General features: G+C 37.0%; 1 protein-coding gene across 2 annotated transcripts; it reads left to right on the plus strand.

The window, feature by feature from the left end:
- Positions 1-3,135: 3,135 nt before the first annotated feature.
- Positions 3,136-11,437, plus strand: LOC122042233 (2-oxoglutarate and iron-dependent oxygenase domain-containing protein CP2-like). Of its 2 annotated transcripts, none has more exons than XR_006129186.1 (9): positions 3,136-3,734; positions 6,221-6,268; positions 7,166-7,342; positions 7,419-7,569; positions 7,670-7,756; positions 9,222-9,346; positions 10,078-10,196; positions 11,016-11,122; positions 11,223-11,437. XR_006129186.1 is itself a non-coding variant. In XM_042602245.1 (9 exons), exons 1-9 carry the CDS (start codon positions 3,426-3,428, stop codon positions 11,256-11,258), a joined length of 1,164 nt encoding a protein of 387 aa, XP_042458179.1. In that variant the 5' UTR covers positions 3,139-3,425; the 3' UTR covers positions 11,259-11,437. The 2 variants fall into 2 exon arrangements, 1 of the variants encoding a protein (XP_042458179.1); XM_042602245.1 differs by having other exon boundaries at positions 3,139-3,734; positions 11,011-11,122.
- Positions 11,438-20,241: the final 8,804 nt, after the last annotated feature.

Genomic DNA, 20,241 nt, shown 5'->3' on the forward strand with positions numbered 1-20,241 from the left:
AAAGATGGATGTTAAGAATATAACTTTTAATGATCTAGTGGAGTAATGTGGAATACTCTTAAAAGACCACCTATATAAGAAAGAAGCGAGGTTGCTTCGAAGAAAATTAGAGACACAATTCTTAAAATATCTCACAGAATTAGGCGTATTCATGGTCAAGACTGGACACACTCATGAGAACTGAGCTGTATTAGGAAGAGTCATGGATGAGATATGCCAATTGGCAGTAAAAAAGTGAAATTGTCACCTCAGCATCCCCTCCAGGATGGCCCCCCCCCCCCCACTCTTTGGAAGAGAAGTAAATCACGAGGGCACCCAACAATAATAGCGCATGAAAAGAGGGGTTGAGGCAACCAGTGGAGCATTCTATTTTTGGGCTCTACTCAACATGCCTTATTCCAATTGAGATATCTTATATCTTTTTAAATTCATAATTTTTTCCATATCTTTCTAATAAATAAGAACTTTCTCTTGCTACTTATTTAGTAAGGACACAACACAAGTTAATTAAAAATAATAATAACATAAACAAAATAAAGAACAAGCAAGAATTACTTAGTTTGCAATCAGGAATATTGTTAATCTAAGACAATGAAAAATCTCTACTAAAACGATCTCCTTCCAAGCAGACGGAGTAGCCTCTTACAAGTATTTAAAGTGTAGAACACTAAAAATGGAGTACAGAAGTTAAGAATGATTGTGTTGCCCTAAACTTCGAAGATCAGGGTTCTATTTATAGTCCACTGGTTGAAGTTAGCCATTGGTTGACGTGGCATCTCCCGGGCACCTGGACTAGGTTCGAGTGCCCGGACTAGGTCTGGACTCCTGGAAATGGTCGCCTTAATCTATTCTAAAATGGCTCTTCATCGACAATTTATCGGGTCCCAGGCGCTTAGAGTCTTACTAATGTGGACTTCAATTAGATCCTCGCTGCAATGGTTCGCTGATGTGGCCGAGACATCTCGGGCGCTTGGACTTGGTCCGGGTACCTGGAGTCCAGGTTGACTTGTTTGATCGCTTGAGTGATCTTTCGGACATCCAAAGTTGAGCTCACCCTAACCCAGCTCTGGCCTTCTCCTCGAGCAATCTTTTTCTATGGCTTCTCGTCCCTCGGAAGTGCCGCGCGCATCCTTCTCATCTGTCAGTGTACTCTTTTGTAACTCCTCATCCCTTGGATGCACCGAGTCCGTCGACTCGCTTTTCGTGACATCCTTTTCGCTCATTGCATATTCCACTCGACTTCTTATGTTCTTAAGTCCCTGCACACTTACATACAAGACATTAAATCATAGCGTCTAACTTAACTCGGTTAATCATATCAAAACTCACATTCTGCACCTACTGGGAATCGACCCAGGCCTATTGGTGCAACACCCTTGCTTGAACCAACTGCACCAGCCCATGGGGGCGGGTGAGATATGTCAATGCTTATACAAATGACATAATAGTTCAAGGATATCGTGTCGACTATCAGCTAGTAAACAAACAAATCTTCATAAGGGAAGGTTCAAAAAATAAAACCTACCTATCCTATACTACACTCAATTGTTGAATGCTATTACAAACCTTTTTCCATTCATATAAAGGATTGTTGGAAATGTGAATGGAAATAAATAGGTTGATGGAGAAAACTCTATTGTGTATTGGAACTTTAGTCGCACATTGGAAGTTTCAATTCAAGTTTGTTGATTTATATTGTATCACAAGCAATATAGTTGTGAACAATTGCATGGGGGAGAAACACTCTCTCATGTGTAGACCCGCAAAGGGTGCAAATTCAAGGCCCATATATGTATTGAATTATGTTGACTGTATGCGAGTACGATTTATACACGTCGAATGTCGGACTGATCAAGATAAAATTTACCTAAGTTGAACAACTAATATTTTACTACATGAATATATTTTTGCTACCTACTCAATTGCATAACAGATGCATTAACTAATGTTAATTTCGTATCAGTAACCTCCCAAGTTAAACAACCGACTATGGTTAGCATTTCGATCCGGGTGCTAATGATAGTAAATGACCTTTAATCAATCATTTAACGTAACCAAAGGGGAGGCGCTCGTATATAAGGAGGTTAGATCTTGAGAAAAAATAGCAGCGAAAGTTATAACAAAGAAGAGAATCTCTATCCACTTGCGTTCTCCCTTGCTCTCATCCTTTCTGTCATGCATCTCTTGCTCGACAAAATACCCGTGATAGCATTTGGGTATCTCTTAGTTCATCGTGGTTACCAGTGCTTGGTGGGGATCACGGTTTACTGTTGTATCGTAGGAAACAGACAACATACAACAACCTTGAAGTATAGTTGGGGGTGAGGCGAAATTATTTTAAAAAAACTGCATTGAACATAGACCTTGGTGGCTTTATCTTCTAGCAATTGAAAACTCATCACTTAGACTCACGATTACTTTTCAAAGTACTCAACAACGCACTTCCACTTACTTGGACTCGGCCGACTTGGCACTCGGAGACTTAGTGACTCGACAATCAATGACTTGGTGACTCGACATTCAATGACTCGATGCTTGGCGATTTGGCGCTCATCAACTAGGTGCTCGGTGACTTGGAGATTCGGTGCTCGGCGCTCGAAGACTCGATGCTCGGCGACTCGGCAACTCGACATTTGGTGACTCAGTGCATGACTCAAGGACTCGGCAGCTCAACCAACTCATTAAATCGTCACCCGACAATCATCTAACTTGGCACACGACACACGACAATCGACCGTATAAGGCAACCTAATATTTTTAATTATCCCAAGCAACTCTCTTCCCTACTTGACAACTAGTGATTTTCAACTCGAAATATCTTAACAAATAAGACTAATCCTGGTTATGCAGTTTCAAATTCAAATCCCTTTAATCTCCCATAACAAAATTATTCATCAATAAATATTATAGTTTTTAACAGCATATTTGTTTAAAAACAACTTTTTTGCTATATTTTTTTTAATATTTAGGAAAAAAACAAGGTGTCAATGGAATTTCCCTTGGCAATGGGAATCCGTTCACGTGTCCAGCTCACAAAGCATCAAAATGTGTATATGCTATCTTGCTTCCGACAGGGGATTTGTCCCACCCCGTCCCCTCCAAAAGAAACCCTAATTTTGCACCAGTAGCCAACGACTACGTTCGTTCTCCCACCACCTTCATTCTTCAATGGCAATCCCGTAATAAATCGCCACAGACGGTGGCTTTTTCCTATATCCCAGTTAATATCACAAGTACGCCAAGCAAACACCGCATCCTTGACTCTCTCTCTCTCTCTCTCCACATCCCGACGCCTAAACCTACCTCACCTTCCACCGAACCCTAACCCTAATCCGTCTCCTCCGATTCATTTCAGACCCCAGATGGAGCGCCGGAAGTGATCCCATCTCCCTCCACCGGACGCCGGAACCTCCGGAAGTAGAGCGATGTCGCTGGACGGCGCCGTCGATCGGAGGGACGGTCCCCTGACTGGAAATGGGAACGGTAATGGACTGGCGAAGGGCAAGGCTGCGCCGTCCAAGCCGACGTATGCGGACCGGCGTTTGAGGCTGAACCCGAACACGGAGCACAAGCCGGAGAGGTACGACGACGTTCAGTCGGATTTCGACCCGGCAATTTTCAGCTCCCTGGAGCGGCACCTCCCGCCCAGTATGCTCGAGGTGCCGCGGGATGTCAAGGTGCAGTTCATGAAGGAGATCCTCTCCCGATACTTGCCCGAGGGGGAGCGAATCAGGGTGAACTACTTTTCCCGTTCATTTTTTTCCTTTTCTTCTTATTTTTCTTCGTTGCAGCTGAAGTAGGACTTCGATCAGATTGGTGTAGAAGACTTGAACTTTTTATTAAAATAACGTGAATACCCTCGTGCCTTCCTGCAAGACTGAATATTAAATTAGTCAACTCGTCTGCAGCATTGATCGATTGGTGTTCAACCGTCTTTTTGGCTTGCCTTTGCTCGACGAGGTTTTGCCCGCTGAGGCGTGTAATACGACGTGTGTCGGTTTCTAGTTTAATGAATATCGTTTGCGCTAAACTTGGCGTTGTATTGATTTGCTATCTTGTTTGATCGCCTGTCAGATTCTTCTACGATGATCATTAGATAGATGGCGTTCTTTTTCATATTTATTTTTTTGTTGTTTGGCACATTATGCTTGACTGAAAAGTCTTTGCTTGATAAAAGTAGGTTTCGAATTGTTAACTATTAATTCATCTCTATGTGGGTTGCTTTATGAAAAACCTGTTTTTTTGTTCCGTGACTGCTGCCCAAAGTGAGAAAATAATGATGACTAGTGCAAAAGCTGGACCGGGGAAAAGAACTTGGTGAACTTGTATCCCAGTACATTTATCTATTACTAGTTTACTAGGTTGCAAGACCATATCAATGTTTGCATAGGGAAATATAAGAAACTAAAATAATCTGTACTTTAATATTTGGAAAAGTAAGAATTTTGGTACAAAAGATTTCAGAAATATGAGTGTTAGTTAACGAAAGTTAAATGCTTTTAAATGTTTGAGATCATAACAACATCCTTTTTAGAATGCAAAAGGAACATTTTAATGCTTTCTGAGATTTGTGTTTTGTGAACTATTCTCCTTTGATCTAAAGGTCCAAAATTAAATAGATGGTTTGTTTGATCATTCATGATGTTTGAGAATTATCATTTATTAATTATTATCTATTCACCACTTCCATGCTGTATTTTTCATTTCTTGTAACTATTTTGGAAAAAAAAAAGAGCTAAACTATAAGCTTGAGACTTCCATGCTTTATATGTGATCAGGGTCAGAATGTAACTATAAGATATATATAATCTGTTAGAAGGCCAATCCATGTTTTATCTAAAATAGCTATGCATGATGTTATTAATGGTGTCTGTGATTCGTTGATGGGACCATTGAATCATTGTTTAATCTGATATGGTTAGACGTTCTAAATTGGATGTGATCAAGAAATACATTTTTGAAGTGCAACTTTTGCAATGAAGAGAGAAGAATGAAAAAGCTGATTAAAACTGTTGCACAAGTATTTTTAGGAGTAGGAGGAGTTCAGGTATTTTCAAATAATTTTCACAGAATAAGTGATTAGTGTAAATCTCTACCATATAATCAAGGTAGGATGACTAATAAGTGAGATGTGTATATGATGGAAACTAATTTGAATGGCTATTTATCAAATGCTGAGAGAAGAATAGAAAATGTAAAATCAATGCATAATAAGTTTATTATGCACAAGTTTTAGGTACATTTTATTTGTTAATTCAATAGAATTATGAAAGTGATGAAATACCTTTTGTTGAATAAAAGTAGGATGACTAAACGTGAGATATGTAAAATGAACTTGCATGTTCCTCATCCGTGTCTTAAATTTGAAGAAAAGAAAATTCTGAATGAATCTACTTGAGGTTCTGGATACTTACAGTTTGAATATAAGGAAACAACACTGAAAAAGGATATATTTTGGAGAATAGTTGTTATTGTAATGAATGTCTTGAATGAGTTTGTAAAAGGAATGTGTGTGCATTGCTATGGTTTAGCTTTTGGTTTAGCTTTTGTTTACCTCTGATTTTTTTTTTTTTTAAAAAAATGAGACTGGCTAGATGGTTCTAAAATGTTTGAAAGAGGTTGACTTATGAATGTATTGGATAGATTAGTTTCATCATTTCAAGTAGCTACATGAAAACTGCAGAAAGATGGATATCCATCCTAAAGGAACATTCTGCTTGATATTTTTGAAATTGCTAGGAGTATTGGAGAGGATAAGTAAAGATTTGTTTAGCCTTTTCCAATTGTTTGTTTGCTTTTATTGTTGACATAAAGTTTAGGCTGTTCACATCCTGCTCATCTGTGTTTCTTAATTTTGATCTGTTTGGAGAAAGATGACAATGATCGGATTATCAAAAACATATTTGGATATATATATATATATATATATATATATTTTTTTTTTTTTTTCAAATGAGGTATAATTATACTAGTTGACTATAACGGACGGAATTGGCTGGTAGCAATCATGTGGAAGTTTTTTTAATTTATTTTATAAGAGGAAATTGTTTATGAAGTACTTGCTGATCTGTGTTTATAGTTTCTTATATTTAATTTTGCATCATTTCTAGGCGGGCACACCCTGTTATTTCGTTACATTCTCGTCATTTATTTGAGTCTGATCTGGATTATCTTGTCTCACTTACTTCTAGTAATCTTGAGCGATTACTTGCTTTATCAGGTCCAGAGACACAAAGAGTACAGATATAAATTGATGTCTTCTTATCAGGTTTGCTATTTCAATATGTTTATCTCTTTAATGTTCATATTTTGTGATTTATGCATATCATTTTGAAAATTTGTGTTTCTCTTAAGCTTAGTTCTTTGACTGGGTTTCTAATTATTTTGGCTCAATGCTATTTATATTCTGGAGATAAGATGTTAAACAATATATGATTTGTTTTTCAGATCTGTTGACTGTTTGTAGGTATTTTATGTGACTTCTCTGAATAATGCAGGCATCCTGACTGTAGTTTGGAGGTGTGTGCACACAAACACACACACATTTAGGTTTAGCAAGTAATTCATAGTACATGATGCTATTTCCCAACACTTTTGAGGGTTGATGTTCTTCATTCTTAGACAGCACATTTCCTTTTTACAACTAATTTTAGGTTATCAAAATTTTCAACTGAAGGCATTATCTGCAGTTGATAGTGATCTTCATCCTTTCTTTGGCAAGAGTACTCAATATGCCTGACCTCTTCCTGAACTTTTTTCCTTCTTGTTCCAAATGACATGTGGGTGGGTGTGGCTGCATGGAGATTGATTTGTGTTTATTCAAATACAAGAAGTTCCATATGCTCGTCTGTATTTAGCGAACTTTGTCTCTGTTTTAAAGAATACACATACAAGTGTATTTATTAATATTTCCCCCTTATATATGTTATAGCATACTGCATGTGCTGTACGATTGTGATTAGGTTTAATGTTTCACTGACGTATATGGTTGATGCCCTTAGGATGGAAATTTTCTAGCTTTTTGTTTAGTCTTGATTACTTAAAATATTTACACTTTTTTTTTTTACTTGCATTAATGAATTACTTCTTTCTTAGGCATTCTAGCTTCTAATAAATTATAATACAATGCATGTAACTTTAACCTCTCTTTCTGTTGCTAAAACAGCCTTTGCATAAAGAACTATACAATCTGCATCCATCAGCGTTTTTTATGCCATCATTTGTTAAAGCAATCAATGATAACACAGACGAGAGCTTCAGAAATATACTTTCTGAACCATCACCTGGAATATATACATTTTCTATGCTACAGCCAAGTTTCTGCGAGATGTTATTGGATGAGGTATTATGCAAACTTGCAACCATTTCCTGATACCTCATTTGGTTGCGTAACCTATAATAATTTGATAATTTCTTAGGTGGACAATTTTGAAAAATGGGTTAACACAATCAAGTTCAAAATAATGCGACCAAATACAATGAATAAGTATGGTGCTGTGCTTGATGACTTTGGCTTGGAAGCCATGCTTAACAAGCTTATGGAAGAATACATTTCTCCAATGGCTAGAGGTGATAAACATGTCTTCTTTGCTTAACAGGAATTGTAACTTTGTTTACTATCCGCTTTGTTTCACCAATATTTCTTAGGACCTATTTTATTCAATTGCAGTATTTTTTCCGGAGATTGGTGGATCAACACTAGATTCACATCATGGCTTTGTGGTTGAGTATGGAAAGGACAAGGATGTTGAACTAGGTAGCCACTTGAATATTGTACAAGAATTACTGCTAAAGTTATTAGCTGTCAATTCAGATTCTTATGATTATCTTAAAATGTCATAAAATATTGATTAGTATTTTGAAAACATATAATCCTTGAATTACTGACATATAGAAAAGCTGAAGATATATAATATATACCAAATAAATCTAAAATCTATTTATTTGTTTTTACACCAAATCATCAAGAAGTATTTGAGTTTACTTTTTTTAAAAACAAAATGCAAAAGAATCATTTAAATCTATGTAAAATATACAAATCAATAATGTTATGTAGAGTACAAAATAAAATTCAAGTCCCAACTATTTCTGGTTCTCTAGTTATTTAACACAATGAGTTATCTGCAATATCTTTAGTTATACAGTCGGTATAGTTCATCTAAGTATAAAGCATATATATGCTAAAAAAACATATCCAATTATTAAATGTTCTTATGAAGCTGTTAGTTCTAACTTTATTCCTTTTCTGATCAATTTCCTTTATCACATGGATTATTCTGATTCTGTCAATCCTATCTGACTGACATTAAGTTTCCATGTTGAACCAATCCTGATGCTGGTGTCAATTTTTTGAGTCATTAATTGCACAGGTTATAATAGTGCTGAATTATCTCAGAATCATGAAAGTTGAGGATGTTTTTAGTACTGGAGTAATTTTCTGCCGTTGCATGTATGGTTCTTTATGTACTATCTCATTCTAACTAGCTTAAGGGAAATTAGAGGCTGATATTTTTTCTGTTTCTTCCATGTCTTCCATTATAACTTTTTTTTGGGTGTACTACTGATTGTTGAACCTGATGACAGTCTTGGATAGTAAACATAGTAGGTGGAGGGGCTTTGTAGCAAAGTTTTCTTTTTGTCTTTTATGAATTTAGATTAAAAGTTCATATATTTAAATAATACCCACTGTTTGGCATTACATCTTGGAATAGTATCCTCAAATTTGTGCATTTTTCATTTGTATGATTGAATCTTATCACTGAAGATTTTTTTTTTTAATTAATTTGAATAATAAAATATAGTTCATGAAAGCAGTTAGTGATCATGAGTATGGTCTTGAATTCTGATAATAAAATGTTATCTTCATTTAGGTGAGATTTGTTACTGAATGCTTTTTCTTTTCAAATTTTATAATTTATTCCTGATTTGCCTTTTCCTCATTAATTCTTATCTTTTTATTTCAACACCAATGACAATTTCCTGCGTGTTACTATTAATTCCCCTGTCAACAACCTTATTAGCTATTTTGATTTTAGACCTTTAACTAACTGTTTTCTTATAGTCTCACAGTAAATGACGAAATACCTTTTTCCTATCATATTCTTGGGTAGTCTTAGATCTTCTGGATTGGCTGTTTTACAGTTTGATGTTTATTTTAGCATCACCAAATTGAATAAATTCATTTAATTTTCTTTTAAGTCATTGCAGTTTTTATGGTCCAGGTTTCCATGTGGATGACTCAGAAGTCACTCTAAATGTGTGTTTGGGCAAAGATTTCTCTGGTGGCCAATTGTTTTTTCGAGGAGTTCGATGTGACAAGCATGTGAATACTGAGACACAAACAGAGGTTTGTTATTACATGGTTGCTATTTTCGCACGTATTTGTTTGTGGAAGTGTATGTATTCCGGAGCATTTCATCATTCTATGTTGGCCTGAAACTTGAAACATGCATGAAGTCTTAGGTAGTTGGAACTCATGGAAGGGCATTTTTTTTTTTGTTCACATATATGTTGCTAATAAGTTATCGCAAAAACTAGTGAACAAATCATATCGAGAATTGGAGCATGTGTATTTGCTTTTTTTCATGCATTTATAATTTGGTTCTTCAAAAAATTGGAATTTTGCCTGCTGAGTAATGACTACACCGACTTCAATAATGCTGGGAAACAGAACACAATGATTGTATTAATGAATGTAATTCAATAGAACCATCCGAAATTGTTGTCAATTAGGCAGGTTGAAGTTGTTTTAAATTGATCGCAACAATATATTTGCACTCTTTGCTTCAAGTTAATCCATCCCATGTGTTGGTTTGTGATGTTCATGACATTTAAAGAGCCGTTTAAAAATATAGAAAAATTCTTTTATAGACATGTTGCTTTAATAATTTGTTCCTACACCATTATTGATAGGTTTTCAATCCTCAGGAAGAATTTTAAATCACAGTGACATTTAAATTCCTTTGTCATAAACATTATCAGAAGTGTGTTGGCTGAAATCTTTGGCGCTTTATGATTTGATGTTTCCATCATTATAACCTGAAATGCTGCCCAAAATTCTCCTTGCTTTTATTGTAGGAAATCTTTGATTATTCTCATGTCCCTGGTCAAGCTGTACTTCATCTGGGGCGTCACCGACACGGAGCTCTTCCCACAACTTCTGGACATCGAATCAACATGCTTTTGTGGTGTAGAAGGTATATTTATATTTTTTACTCTCGAGATGCATCGTGATCTGATGGTAAACTGTTTTTCAATAGCTCTCTATTCTTCGCTGTTTATAAATTGAGGCATTTGAAGACTTCACAAATAAAATGTACTATGGATGAACTGTTGAAACCTTTCCTGGTCATCTATTATTATCTTTGATGTTTCACTGCTGAACAAGAGATATTGGAGAGATATGGAAGCACTAATTCATGGTTAAGGGAGAAGCTATTGGATCATAGTAGATTAGTGCTAGATCCTATCAGTGTACTTTCGGTAGTGGATTTCTTTATCATGTTTTGTCCACTTGGGATGGTCTAGTAGTTAGCGTATGAGATATTGCCACCATGAGGTATGAGGTTCGAATCTTGGTATAGCCGAGGTAAATGTCTCCCTCATGCGTTAGTCACTATTAGTAATAACCACCCGTGATTACCTCTTTCGTATTGTCCCTGGGACGGATTGGTGGGGGCGCTGAAGACGAGCGTAGTCGCCTTTTGCCACCATGAGGTAATGGATTTCTTTACTTGTCATTATATTATCCAACATTTGATTCAGATTGTGATGAGTGCAGCATCCAATACCATCTTAAATGTGCAAGTGATACGTCAAGAACCCACAACACCCATGAAAATGATACTGCATCACTGTATATGATATCGTCATGGCACCAAATTATCGATGGGAACAAACAGATTATCAGTGCAAAACTTACTCTGTTTCCCTGTGTTCCTTCATTGTTTCTTCTATTAATAAGAAGGCAAATTGTGCAATGCAATAACCCTTGTATGATCTATTCTACAGCTCAGTCTTCAGAGAGATGAGGAAATTCCAAAAGGATTTCTCCAGCTGGTGTGGTGAGTGCCGGCGCGAGAAGAAAGAAAGGCAGCGTCTGTCGGTGGCCACCACCAAACTGGTACTCAGTTTGAAATTATCTTAGAAATCGATAGAATTAGATTCACCATGGCTTGGACCTTTACTGTAGTAAGTAACGACTATGTTTGTTTACTTGGCAGACATTTCTCAAGGGTTTCGGAGGAGCCAGCACTTAAAGGTGCCATAAGTCTTCTATTCTACTCAGGATATGGTTGTAAACTGTATCGGGCTTGTTGTCGCCCAGATTGATCCCGAATTGTTCAAGAAAGTTAACCTTGTTTTTCGAGCTGTTTGTAATCGAGAGGTTATTTGTATATATACTAGTTTTACCCGTAGCAATTCCTTCTCACATAAATTTCTTTTTTCTGCAGAAAAGTAAGAACAAGAGAAGAGAAAGGAAAATACAGAGATTTTGTTTTGTAATTAATCCCTCCACAGATCGCTTTTGGAGCTCATTAAATGTGAAAGGTTTTTCATTTTATTCTACCGTGCGACTTCTGCACCCTCAGAATAGATAGCACGTGCCATTGGCGTGATGTGACATGATCTGATGCATGTGCGGCACGTAATCCAGCGCGCCGCCCCATGCAACCTCAGCCCGATTTTCCGGTACAAAGTCGTCGTCCTCGAGGCATATTCTTTATGCAGCTGCAGAAATTTGGAAGCGAGAAAAAAATTGATCGGTTCTTTTAAAAAATTCAGTTTAATTGATTTATTTTTTTATTTGATCAGTTTGATTTTGAATAGAAAGCATTAAGATGGAACTCAACTCTAAGAACTCTGTTCAGTATTTTTGAAAAATGAAAATTATGATCAAACATATATATTTTTTTTCGAAATTCATTGCCTGCCTGTTTATTGTTTTTTCACTGATAGATCATCGAAGTGTATGTACAACAAAAACAAATAAGTTAAAGAGCGATAAAATAGAACCCACGTTGGTGCTGTTTCTCAACGAGGGGGAGTGCTTGAATCGGAAGGCTACTTCTCGATGATCAGGCTTGTTTCAGTTTGATCTCTCCGGCGACGACGAGGGAGTTGTAGATCTCAAACATGAGCCGCCGCTCGATCTCGCTCGTCCGGGTCTTCGCCGGCCGGGACTTGGGAATCCGCTTCGTCCACGTGGCCGGCTCGCTCAAGGCCGGCGCTTTGCCGGCAGCCGACAGCATCCAGTCGACGTAGGCGTCCCGGAGCCGGGTCAGGATCTTCAACGGCGACGGGATACGGATCCGAAACCGGCTCAAGCTTATCCGGCGCCGGAGCCGCAGGAACCACCGCCCGCTGCCCGACCCGAGCCGCGACGTCGCCTTCTTGGGCTTCTTCCCCGTCGGCGGCGACGAGGAGGCGTCTATCTTTTGGTACCTCCTGCTCCTCCAGTAGGAGTTTATCCCTTTGTAGAAGCGGATCGGCACGATCTCTGGCTCCATGACCGTTCCCCCTTCTTCTTCTTCTTCTTCCCTCCTCTGTTCTTGCTCTCTCTGTGGAAGGTGGAACGCAAGGACAAGGAGGAAGGATGCGGATTGTGGGCTATTTAAAGAGGGGTTTTGACTTGTTTACCAACCTTTTGGGTCGTTCCATCGTTGTAAACGTGGATCTCTTCTGGAATCTCACAGGGAGATCCTTTCCCAACCGTTAGATTTAGTCGGAATCAAATAAAAAACTAACAAAATTCTATCCTCAAAAACTTTAATTCCCAAACGATGAGTATTCAATTTCCACTCACACCTACGATAAAATCATCACATTTCTTGAGTATATTTGAATTTTGATGTACGGAATATAAAATCGGACGTCCATCTCGAGATTAATCAATTTACAAGAACTGGATATATATATATATATATATATATATATACATATATATATATATATATATATATATATATTTTAAATTAAAACTGCTTTAATAAGATGCAATTTTAATTAAAGCTGATTTAAAACGATGTAATTTTAAATTTTAATTAAATTAATTTTAAAATGTAGTATGGAGAATATTTTATATATCAAATTACGAGAATGATAATATTTATATATATAGATATACATAAAAGAAACTCTCTAAAAATGAATTCATTATAGTAATATGGTGGCAAAAAATAATATATTTATCCCCACTGTACCTCTATCAATCAGTCTCAATACAGAGGAGATAAATTATGGACGATTATTAACCTCTCCAATAATGAAGGGAAATATTTACTTCGATTTTATCAAGATTTAAATCTCAGATCTTATGATGATAATATTTCATATACTAGTCACTAAATCGCCAATTTATTATAACAACATTGGCAAAAAAAAAGGTGGAACCGTCACCCTAGCGGCTCCCTGATTCCCGCCCGACAAGATTCCAGAGGAAGTAAATCATGATTAATGTTGGACAGGATAGATGACTGAAGATTGAAGAAATTTTTGACGCAGCAGACCAGACAACATACACAAACAAGTGAGGACCGAATGAAGGATGCAAACGTATCGAACCAGCCGATCCAAACTGAACCCGCATGTGGTTCGGGAAACCAGCCCCTGCTTCTAGAACGGTTGGGTTGCATTATTGGCATATGGACAGGCATCGCTCGCCCTCAGCGAGAAAGATTTAGCGGGCGTTGACAAATCGTCGCACGATGAGTTGTCGGAGTTGACTCGCCGTGATTTGTTATTCCACGCACGCCACAACGACGGCAGATTAAATTTAAAAAAAAAAACTGCATCACAATCTAAGTTTAATTATAATTTTTAATTGCAATTAATTGTTTATTAGACTTGAACTTTGGACGCATGTAGACAAATCATAATCAAATGTCGTAAATTAAGAAAGTCATAATTAAATGAGAATGTATCACATGAATTCTAAGTGCTGGAGTAGTCAAAGAAGGCACCCTGTCATGTTGGTCGTAACGTAACCGCGCACGTATTTGAGAAGACATTGACTCATCAACAATTTTAATTAGACGGCGTGGTAATAAATATTATATTTCTTGGAAAAAAATAAACAAAAACAATTATCTCTTATTTTAGTCTCACGTGGAAAAAATATCAAAAAATATTTATCTAATTTTCAACTTAAAATACTCTTTATACTAGTACCAGTTATAATAATTTTAACTAAATTACTACTATATATTTTAATTTTTAAAAAATTATTATTACAATAGTTATGAAATAATTTTGATTTAAAATTACTATAATTGAAATAGTTTGGATTAAAAATTATTATAATATAAAATAATTGATTAAAAATTTTAGAATACCTTAGATCAACATTTGCAAAGAAAATTGTTCAATATTGTAGTAGGTTTGATCATGTTAGAACTTTACTAACTAGAAGGGAAGTTAATAACTCTAATCGCTTCGTTGAATTTAATTTGCACAGTAAACTTGAAGCAAAAATAAAATAAGCATACACACAATACAAATAAGTTGATTAGTTGGTTTACCATCTGCCTGAGGCGACTATGTTTAAGGCTAATCTAGTGTTCTAACCTCTATTATATTAATTTCCTCCATCTCAAGTCAAATGTTACAACACAGTACAAAAAATAGATGAAGCAAGAAGTTACAATGGTTTTCTTGAGGAAAGATGGCTTTTTCTTCTTCAAATGCTTACACCAAGAATGTAGCTTGAGCTAAAAAATTTTTCAGCAATGAGTCAGCATGAAAACTTTAGCTTGAGATAGGAGCTCTATCTTAAAACAAAATCCTTTTTCCTTTTGTATGAGTGCTTAACTCAAACTGAAGTGCAAGCGTCATTTTAGACGTTGGTCGACTAATGCACACCGTCAATGGTAGAGTCTTTGACAAGTGTTCATGTCATTGAACGACTTCTGAACCTGAAATCTATCTAAGTTTATTGATAATTTGAACATAAGTCGATTGTTAATCCAACCAATCGATTAATAGTAATCAGTCGAATCTCAAAGTCGAATCGACTTGATCTGTTCAATTTCTGTTCGACATCAATTGATTGATGATATGAGTTATAACGAGCAGACCCAGGACATGACGTGGTTGTTAAAGTTAAAGTGATGTGGCGGTCAAAATTAATGGAGGAGAACATCTCCCCACCTGGCTCTGATTGGTTGCCCAACGCTAAGGTTCGCTGAATGGGCCCGGTTGGATTCTAAGCTGTGTAGACAAAAGCCGACCGACTGTAAAGCTGGTCAAACATAAGGGTTTCAGTACTTTACGCTTGAACTAAAAGGGATGAGCAGGACTAGTCACTCAAATAGTTGATCGAGTTTAAGGACGACTGTCCTTATAGGTATGCCAGAATGACCGACCCACCTTATATTCGACCAACCATAGACCTGGTTGAAGGAAAGGTCAAACTCCTTACCCTGTATGAGCTTCTCTATACACGCCCGGTCGACCCGATTACTTGTCAGCTCTATGAGTATCCGTTCAATGATAAAGTCGAATGGGTTTATATGGCTCCCCACCCATCTCTTCTATGCATAAGGGTAAGATAACTTTACAGCAAATCTGGTCATAATGACAGGTGCCCTTCACCTACAAGTTATTATATTCTCGGTCGGACAAAAGGCCGACCGGGTCTAAGGTACTTAGGCTCAAAATATTGATCGAATCTCTCATAACACAATTTCATTTCTCTAGAAGCCCATTGTATGCTCGGCCGGAAAAAATACCGATCGGACCTAAAACGCTTATCTTTATATTGCTACCCAGGCGGATCTATAATACACGCATGTTGTCTAATGGATTTCCAGAACACACAAGTTATCATATTGTTTCTCAAACATACTTCAAACATGTTCAAGGCATTATATCATTTTTCGAACGAATTTTTACATAGCCTTCAATACATTAACAAAACATCTTAAGGCAAGGACATACATAAAGACGAATGACTTATAGGCCAGCTGGGATATACTTAATCGATAGCATAATCAGAGAATCCCAACAACCTGTTAGAATAACAACTATGTGTCAGAGAATATTCTTCTAGAACCTTTTTTAGGGACCATCGTATCTCTCATTAGCAGACCATTTAAAACAATATATTTCTTAAACAACTTCAGCAAGGGCATAAGCTATAAACAACAAAAGAGGTATACTTATGGATAAAGGAAGATTCTTGGGATAATTATTGCATATTATCTAAGTTGTATACTTTCCCTTACCTAAAAAACTCTGATACACTTTACCACCTCATGATTGCGGAGGTTATGTAAGGTGGTATATAAAGGCGAAGTCCTCTTTGTGGCGAAGACACGTTCTCTAAATATCAGCAACTTACTCTCGTGTGCATGTTTTTACTATTCTTCATTCATCCGGCAGGAATTGTACTGACTTGAGCATTGGAGGGCCTTCGCCAGGGACTCCCCCTAGTCTCAAGGCACTGACATTTTGTTTGCTCGTCTCCATGTGTGTCGAGAAAAAGGTCTTCTCTCAGTCAATAGTCAATCCATCGTGCCCAACGTGCCATCTCTGTAGTTTTTAGACAAAATCAAATTTGACACTGTTTGGAAACTTTCGCTTGAATATGAGGATCAGAGATGGAATAAGCTAGACGACTCACCACCGTTGCCTTAACACAAGAAGATTTGGATATGCTCATTAACGCTTGAGCACAGAAACTATTACAATAGCAACAACAATAACAAGTAGTTACTGGTGGTACTTTGCAACCACCTAATCCTGTCGCATCAACAACTGTCCACTAGAGGGAGAGAAGAGCTAAGGAGGAAGGCACAATTCATTTGCTGCTGGCGTCTCACTTACCAGATCTACGCCATCGGTCACTCTTCCGTACATCACCTGAGCACATGGGTTAAGAAGGATTACAACAAGAATCCTCTAGAGAAGCACCCGTTCGAGATAGATGCAGGGGAAAGCTCCAAAAACTTACAATTCCCCTGAATAGATTAGTACCCCGTTCTCCCAAAGGGTGCTAGAAGACAAACAACCAAACTATTATCAATCCCTAGCGATAAAAGAATATTCAGGGTCGACTGACCTTGAGGATCATCTTCTAAAATTTGAGCACGCCACTCTCTTGCATCAATATACTAACGGCATAAAGTGTTGAGTGTTTCTTACTACACTCGCTAGCTCAGCTCAAAGATGGTTTAAGCGATTGTCGGCCCAATCCATCTGCAATTTTAAGGATTTCTACAAGGTCTTCCTATATCACTTTACCAGCAGTTGCCGATACTAGAAAACCCCTATGAGCCTCTTCTCATTCAAACAAGGGCCTAAGGAGACACTCCGAACTTATACAAAAAATTCAACCAAGTGGTTATGAATGTTCCTACGACCACCACTGAAAGTTTTGTGAGTGCCTTCTCCCAGGGCCTTACTGATAATGATTTCTTTCGTTTCTTGGTGAGAAGACCTCCAAAGAACTTTGATCATCTACTGGACCAAGCAACTGAGTTTATCAATGTTGAGGAGGCACAGGCCGCCCTAAAGAAGGAAGTCAATGCACCCGCTGTGGTTCCAACGTCGGAACGTCAAACATTACCCACTTCACCACATAGAGGATTTCGGACGGGCCTTCAACCTCGCCATCAAGAACCACGACCTTAGGCCATGCAGCTTGTAGAGGTCAAGTGGGAAAGATATCCCGAGCCCCCTCAAAGAGCCTTACGACAGTGGTACACATACCATCGATCAACTACCCATGATACTGAGGATTGCTATAGTCTGGAAAATCACCAAAACAATAATCAAATATTGCATTGATGTTCATCGTCCCCCAACTGATGCCCTTATCAAAGGTCGAACAACTCGCCCAGACGAAATCAGCAGGAGGTTGAACGACACCGAAGAACGCCCCCATCGCCAGTAGACGGAGCACAAGCTCCCGTCCAGATCTAACACCACCTAGGGTGGTATTAGCATGATCACCAGGGGTCCAACTGATGGAGATTCCAACTGAGTGAGAAAGTCACATGCTCGCTAATTGGAGGTTCATGCAATTGGAGGTTCATGCGGATGGCCTCGAAATTAGCTTCAGGCCAAAAGACCTAGAGGGGGGAGGGAAAGTCTCCTATGATGATGCTTTAATAATTAAGGCTGTTATAACTAATTACAATATTCATCGTACTTTCATTGATACAGATAGCTCAGTTAATATCATCTTTAAACAAACATTTGAGCAGTTACAAATAGACTCGAATAAACTCCAGCCCATGGTCACCCCTCTGTATGGGTTCATGGGCAACGAGGTCTACCCGCTCGGCCAAATAATGTTGATCATATCTTTAGGAGAGGAGGCCCTAATGAGGATGTGCTTATCGACTTTCACAGTCATGCACGCACTCTCGGCTTACAATGTCATTTTGGGTCGGTCAATTCTAAATGAATTTAGGGCGATCATTTTGGGTCGGCTGATTCTATATTGATTTGCTTTCTTAGTTTTGGTTGATTTTTTTTTCAGTATTTGAACCGCCTTTTATATGGACCTAATATTCTTCCACGTTTTGAATACATAAATGGTAAAGAGTTTGAAGAAACTGTAATCCAGTATCAATGTTTAGCATAGGGTTACCACCAATGGATGTTGACGGAAAAGATGATAATGAACCACCATGCATTCGGGATGACTGTGATGGGAATTGGATTGATAATATTTAGCTGTTGAACTTTTTTACTTTTTAAGATGAGTTTGTAAACAATTTAAATTGATATGTTATTTACCTTTGAAGATTGATATGTTGTGATATTTTTTTATCACTTTGTTGTCAATTTATCACTTTGTTGTTAGTTTATCACGTTGTTATCAGTTAATATCAGTTTGCTGTCAGTTATTGATATGCTGTGAGTTTTTTTTATCACGTTGCTGTTAATTTTTATCACTTAGCTGCTAGTTCACTTTTTCTATGATTTTTTTTTCATGTTGTTGTGAGTTTTGTTTATCATGTTACTTATATATCAATTGTTATTTAGAAAGCTTATAGATTATGTTACTGTGATCAATAGAAGGTGTGGAATCTATAGAAGCCTCTAGAAAGTCGGAAAAAAAAAAGTAAGGATAAGGAAAAAAATTACAACTCTTGCAACTGCTGAGAGTTGGGATGGTAACACAGAGTTGGATTCTACAAACACCCAAACCACAAGAATGTCTAGAGGTTGTACACACCTAGATAAGCTAGCTAGGCAAAAGGTTCAAGGAGTTAGAAAGGATGTTGCATTCAATAAACTTGGACAACCAATAGGAGAAGCAGCTGTTGCAATGCAAAGTTATATTGGTGTGCTTGCTCGAGAAAATGTTAAAATTAGTTACAAGACTTGGAAATATGTTTCAAGTGATGTTAAAGAACTGATATGGGAATTAGTTAATGTAGTAAATTAGCATGTTTTAACAATTATTATGATATATTTACTGTTCATGTTAATCTTTTTTAACGTATTTCCACTTTTTTGATTTACAGTTGACATACAATGTTGATCTAAAGTGGAAGAAGGACTGTTTGAAATTGTCAAACAATAAGTGGTGTCAATACAAAAATCATCTCACTAAGATGTTCATTTTAAGTAAGCTTGAAAAACCTGAGGAGTTGGATGAACCACCTACTAGCTATGATATTACAAGAGATACTTGGAGGTCGTTTGTGATTAATCACATGTCTGAAGACTTCATGGTAATATTTTTATTTTATTCTTTTAAAACTAGTTTATTTATATTCAAGTTTGATATAACTAGAAACTAAGTTATCAACAAAAAGATAGAAGAAAACAACACATATATCCTTATCAGCTTTCACATAAAGGATATATAGATTTGCTGAAGAAATAATAAGTATTTTTTTGACATATTTCCTTATGAACCCTCCAATTTATTCACATAAAATTATTTTACATATGTTAATGGAATTTTCTTATTGTAGGCAACTAAATTATGTGATGATGATGACATTAATAAAGCTATTATGTGGAAGAAAGGACGAGTCACCAAAGAAGGTGACTTTGAAGGAGAGGATTTGATGAAAAAAGTACAACGATCCAGATTTATCTCATCTGTACGTACCTCAATTCAGATTTTCTAATTGTTGTATGATGTAAACTATGACCCTTGTTTTTAGCTTTAAGAATGAAAATTTCTTTTTCATAATACTGATGGTATTATTTTCTGCGACAGATACATAGTAGTAGGTGTTTTGTCCCAGTCTCAAGCAGACAATATTTTTTCAGTGT

Source organism: Zingiber officinale, chromosome 2A, assembly GCF_018446385.1.
Source record: "Zingiber officinale cultivar Zhangliang chromosome 2A, Zo_v1.1, whole genome shotgun sequence".
Taxonomy (NCBI): Eukaryota; Viridiplantae; Streptophyta; class Magnoliopsida; order Zingiberales; family Zingiberaceae; genus Zingiber; species Zingiber officinale.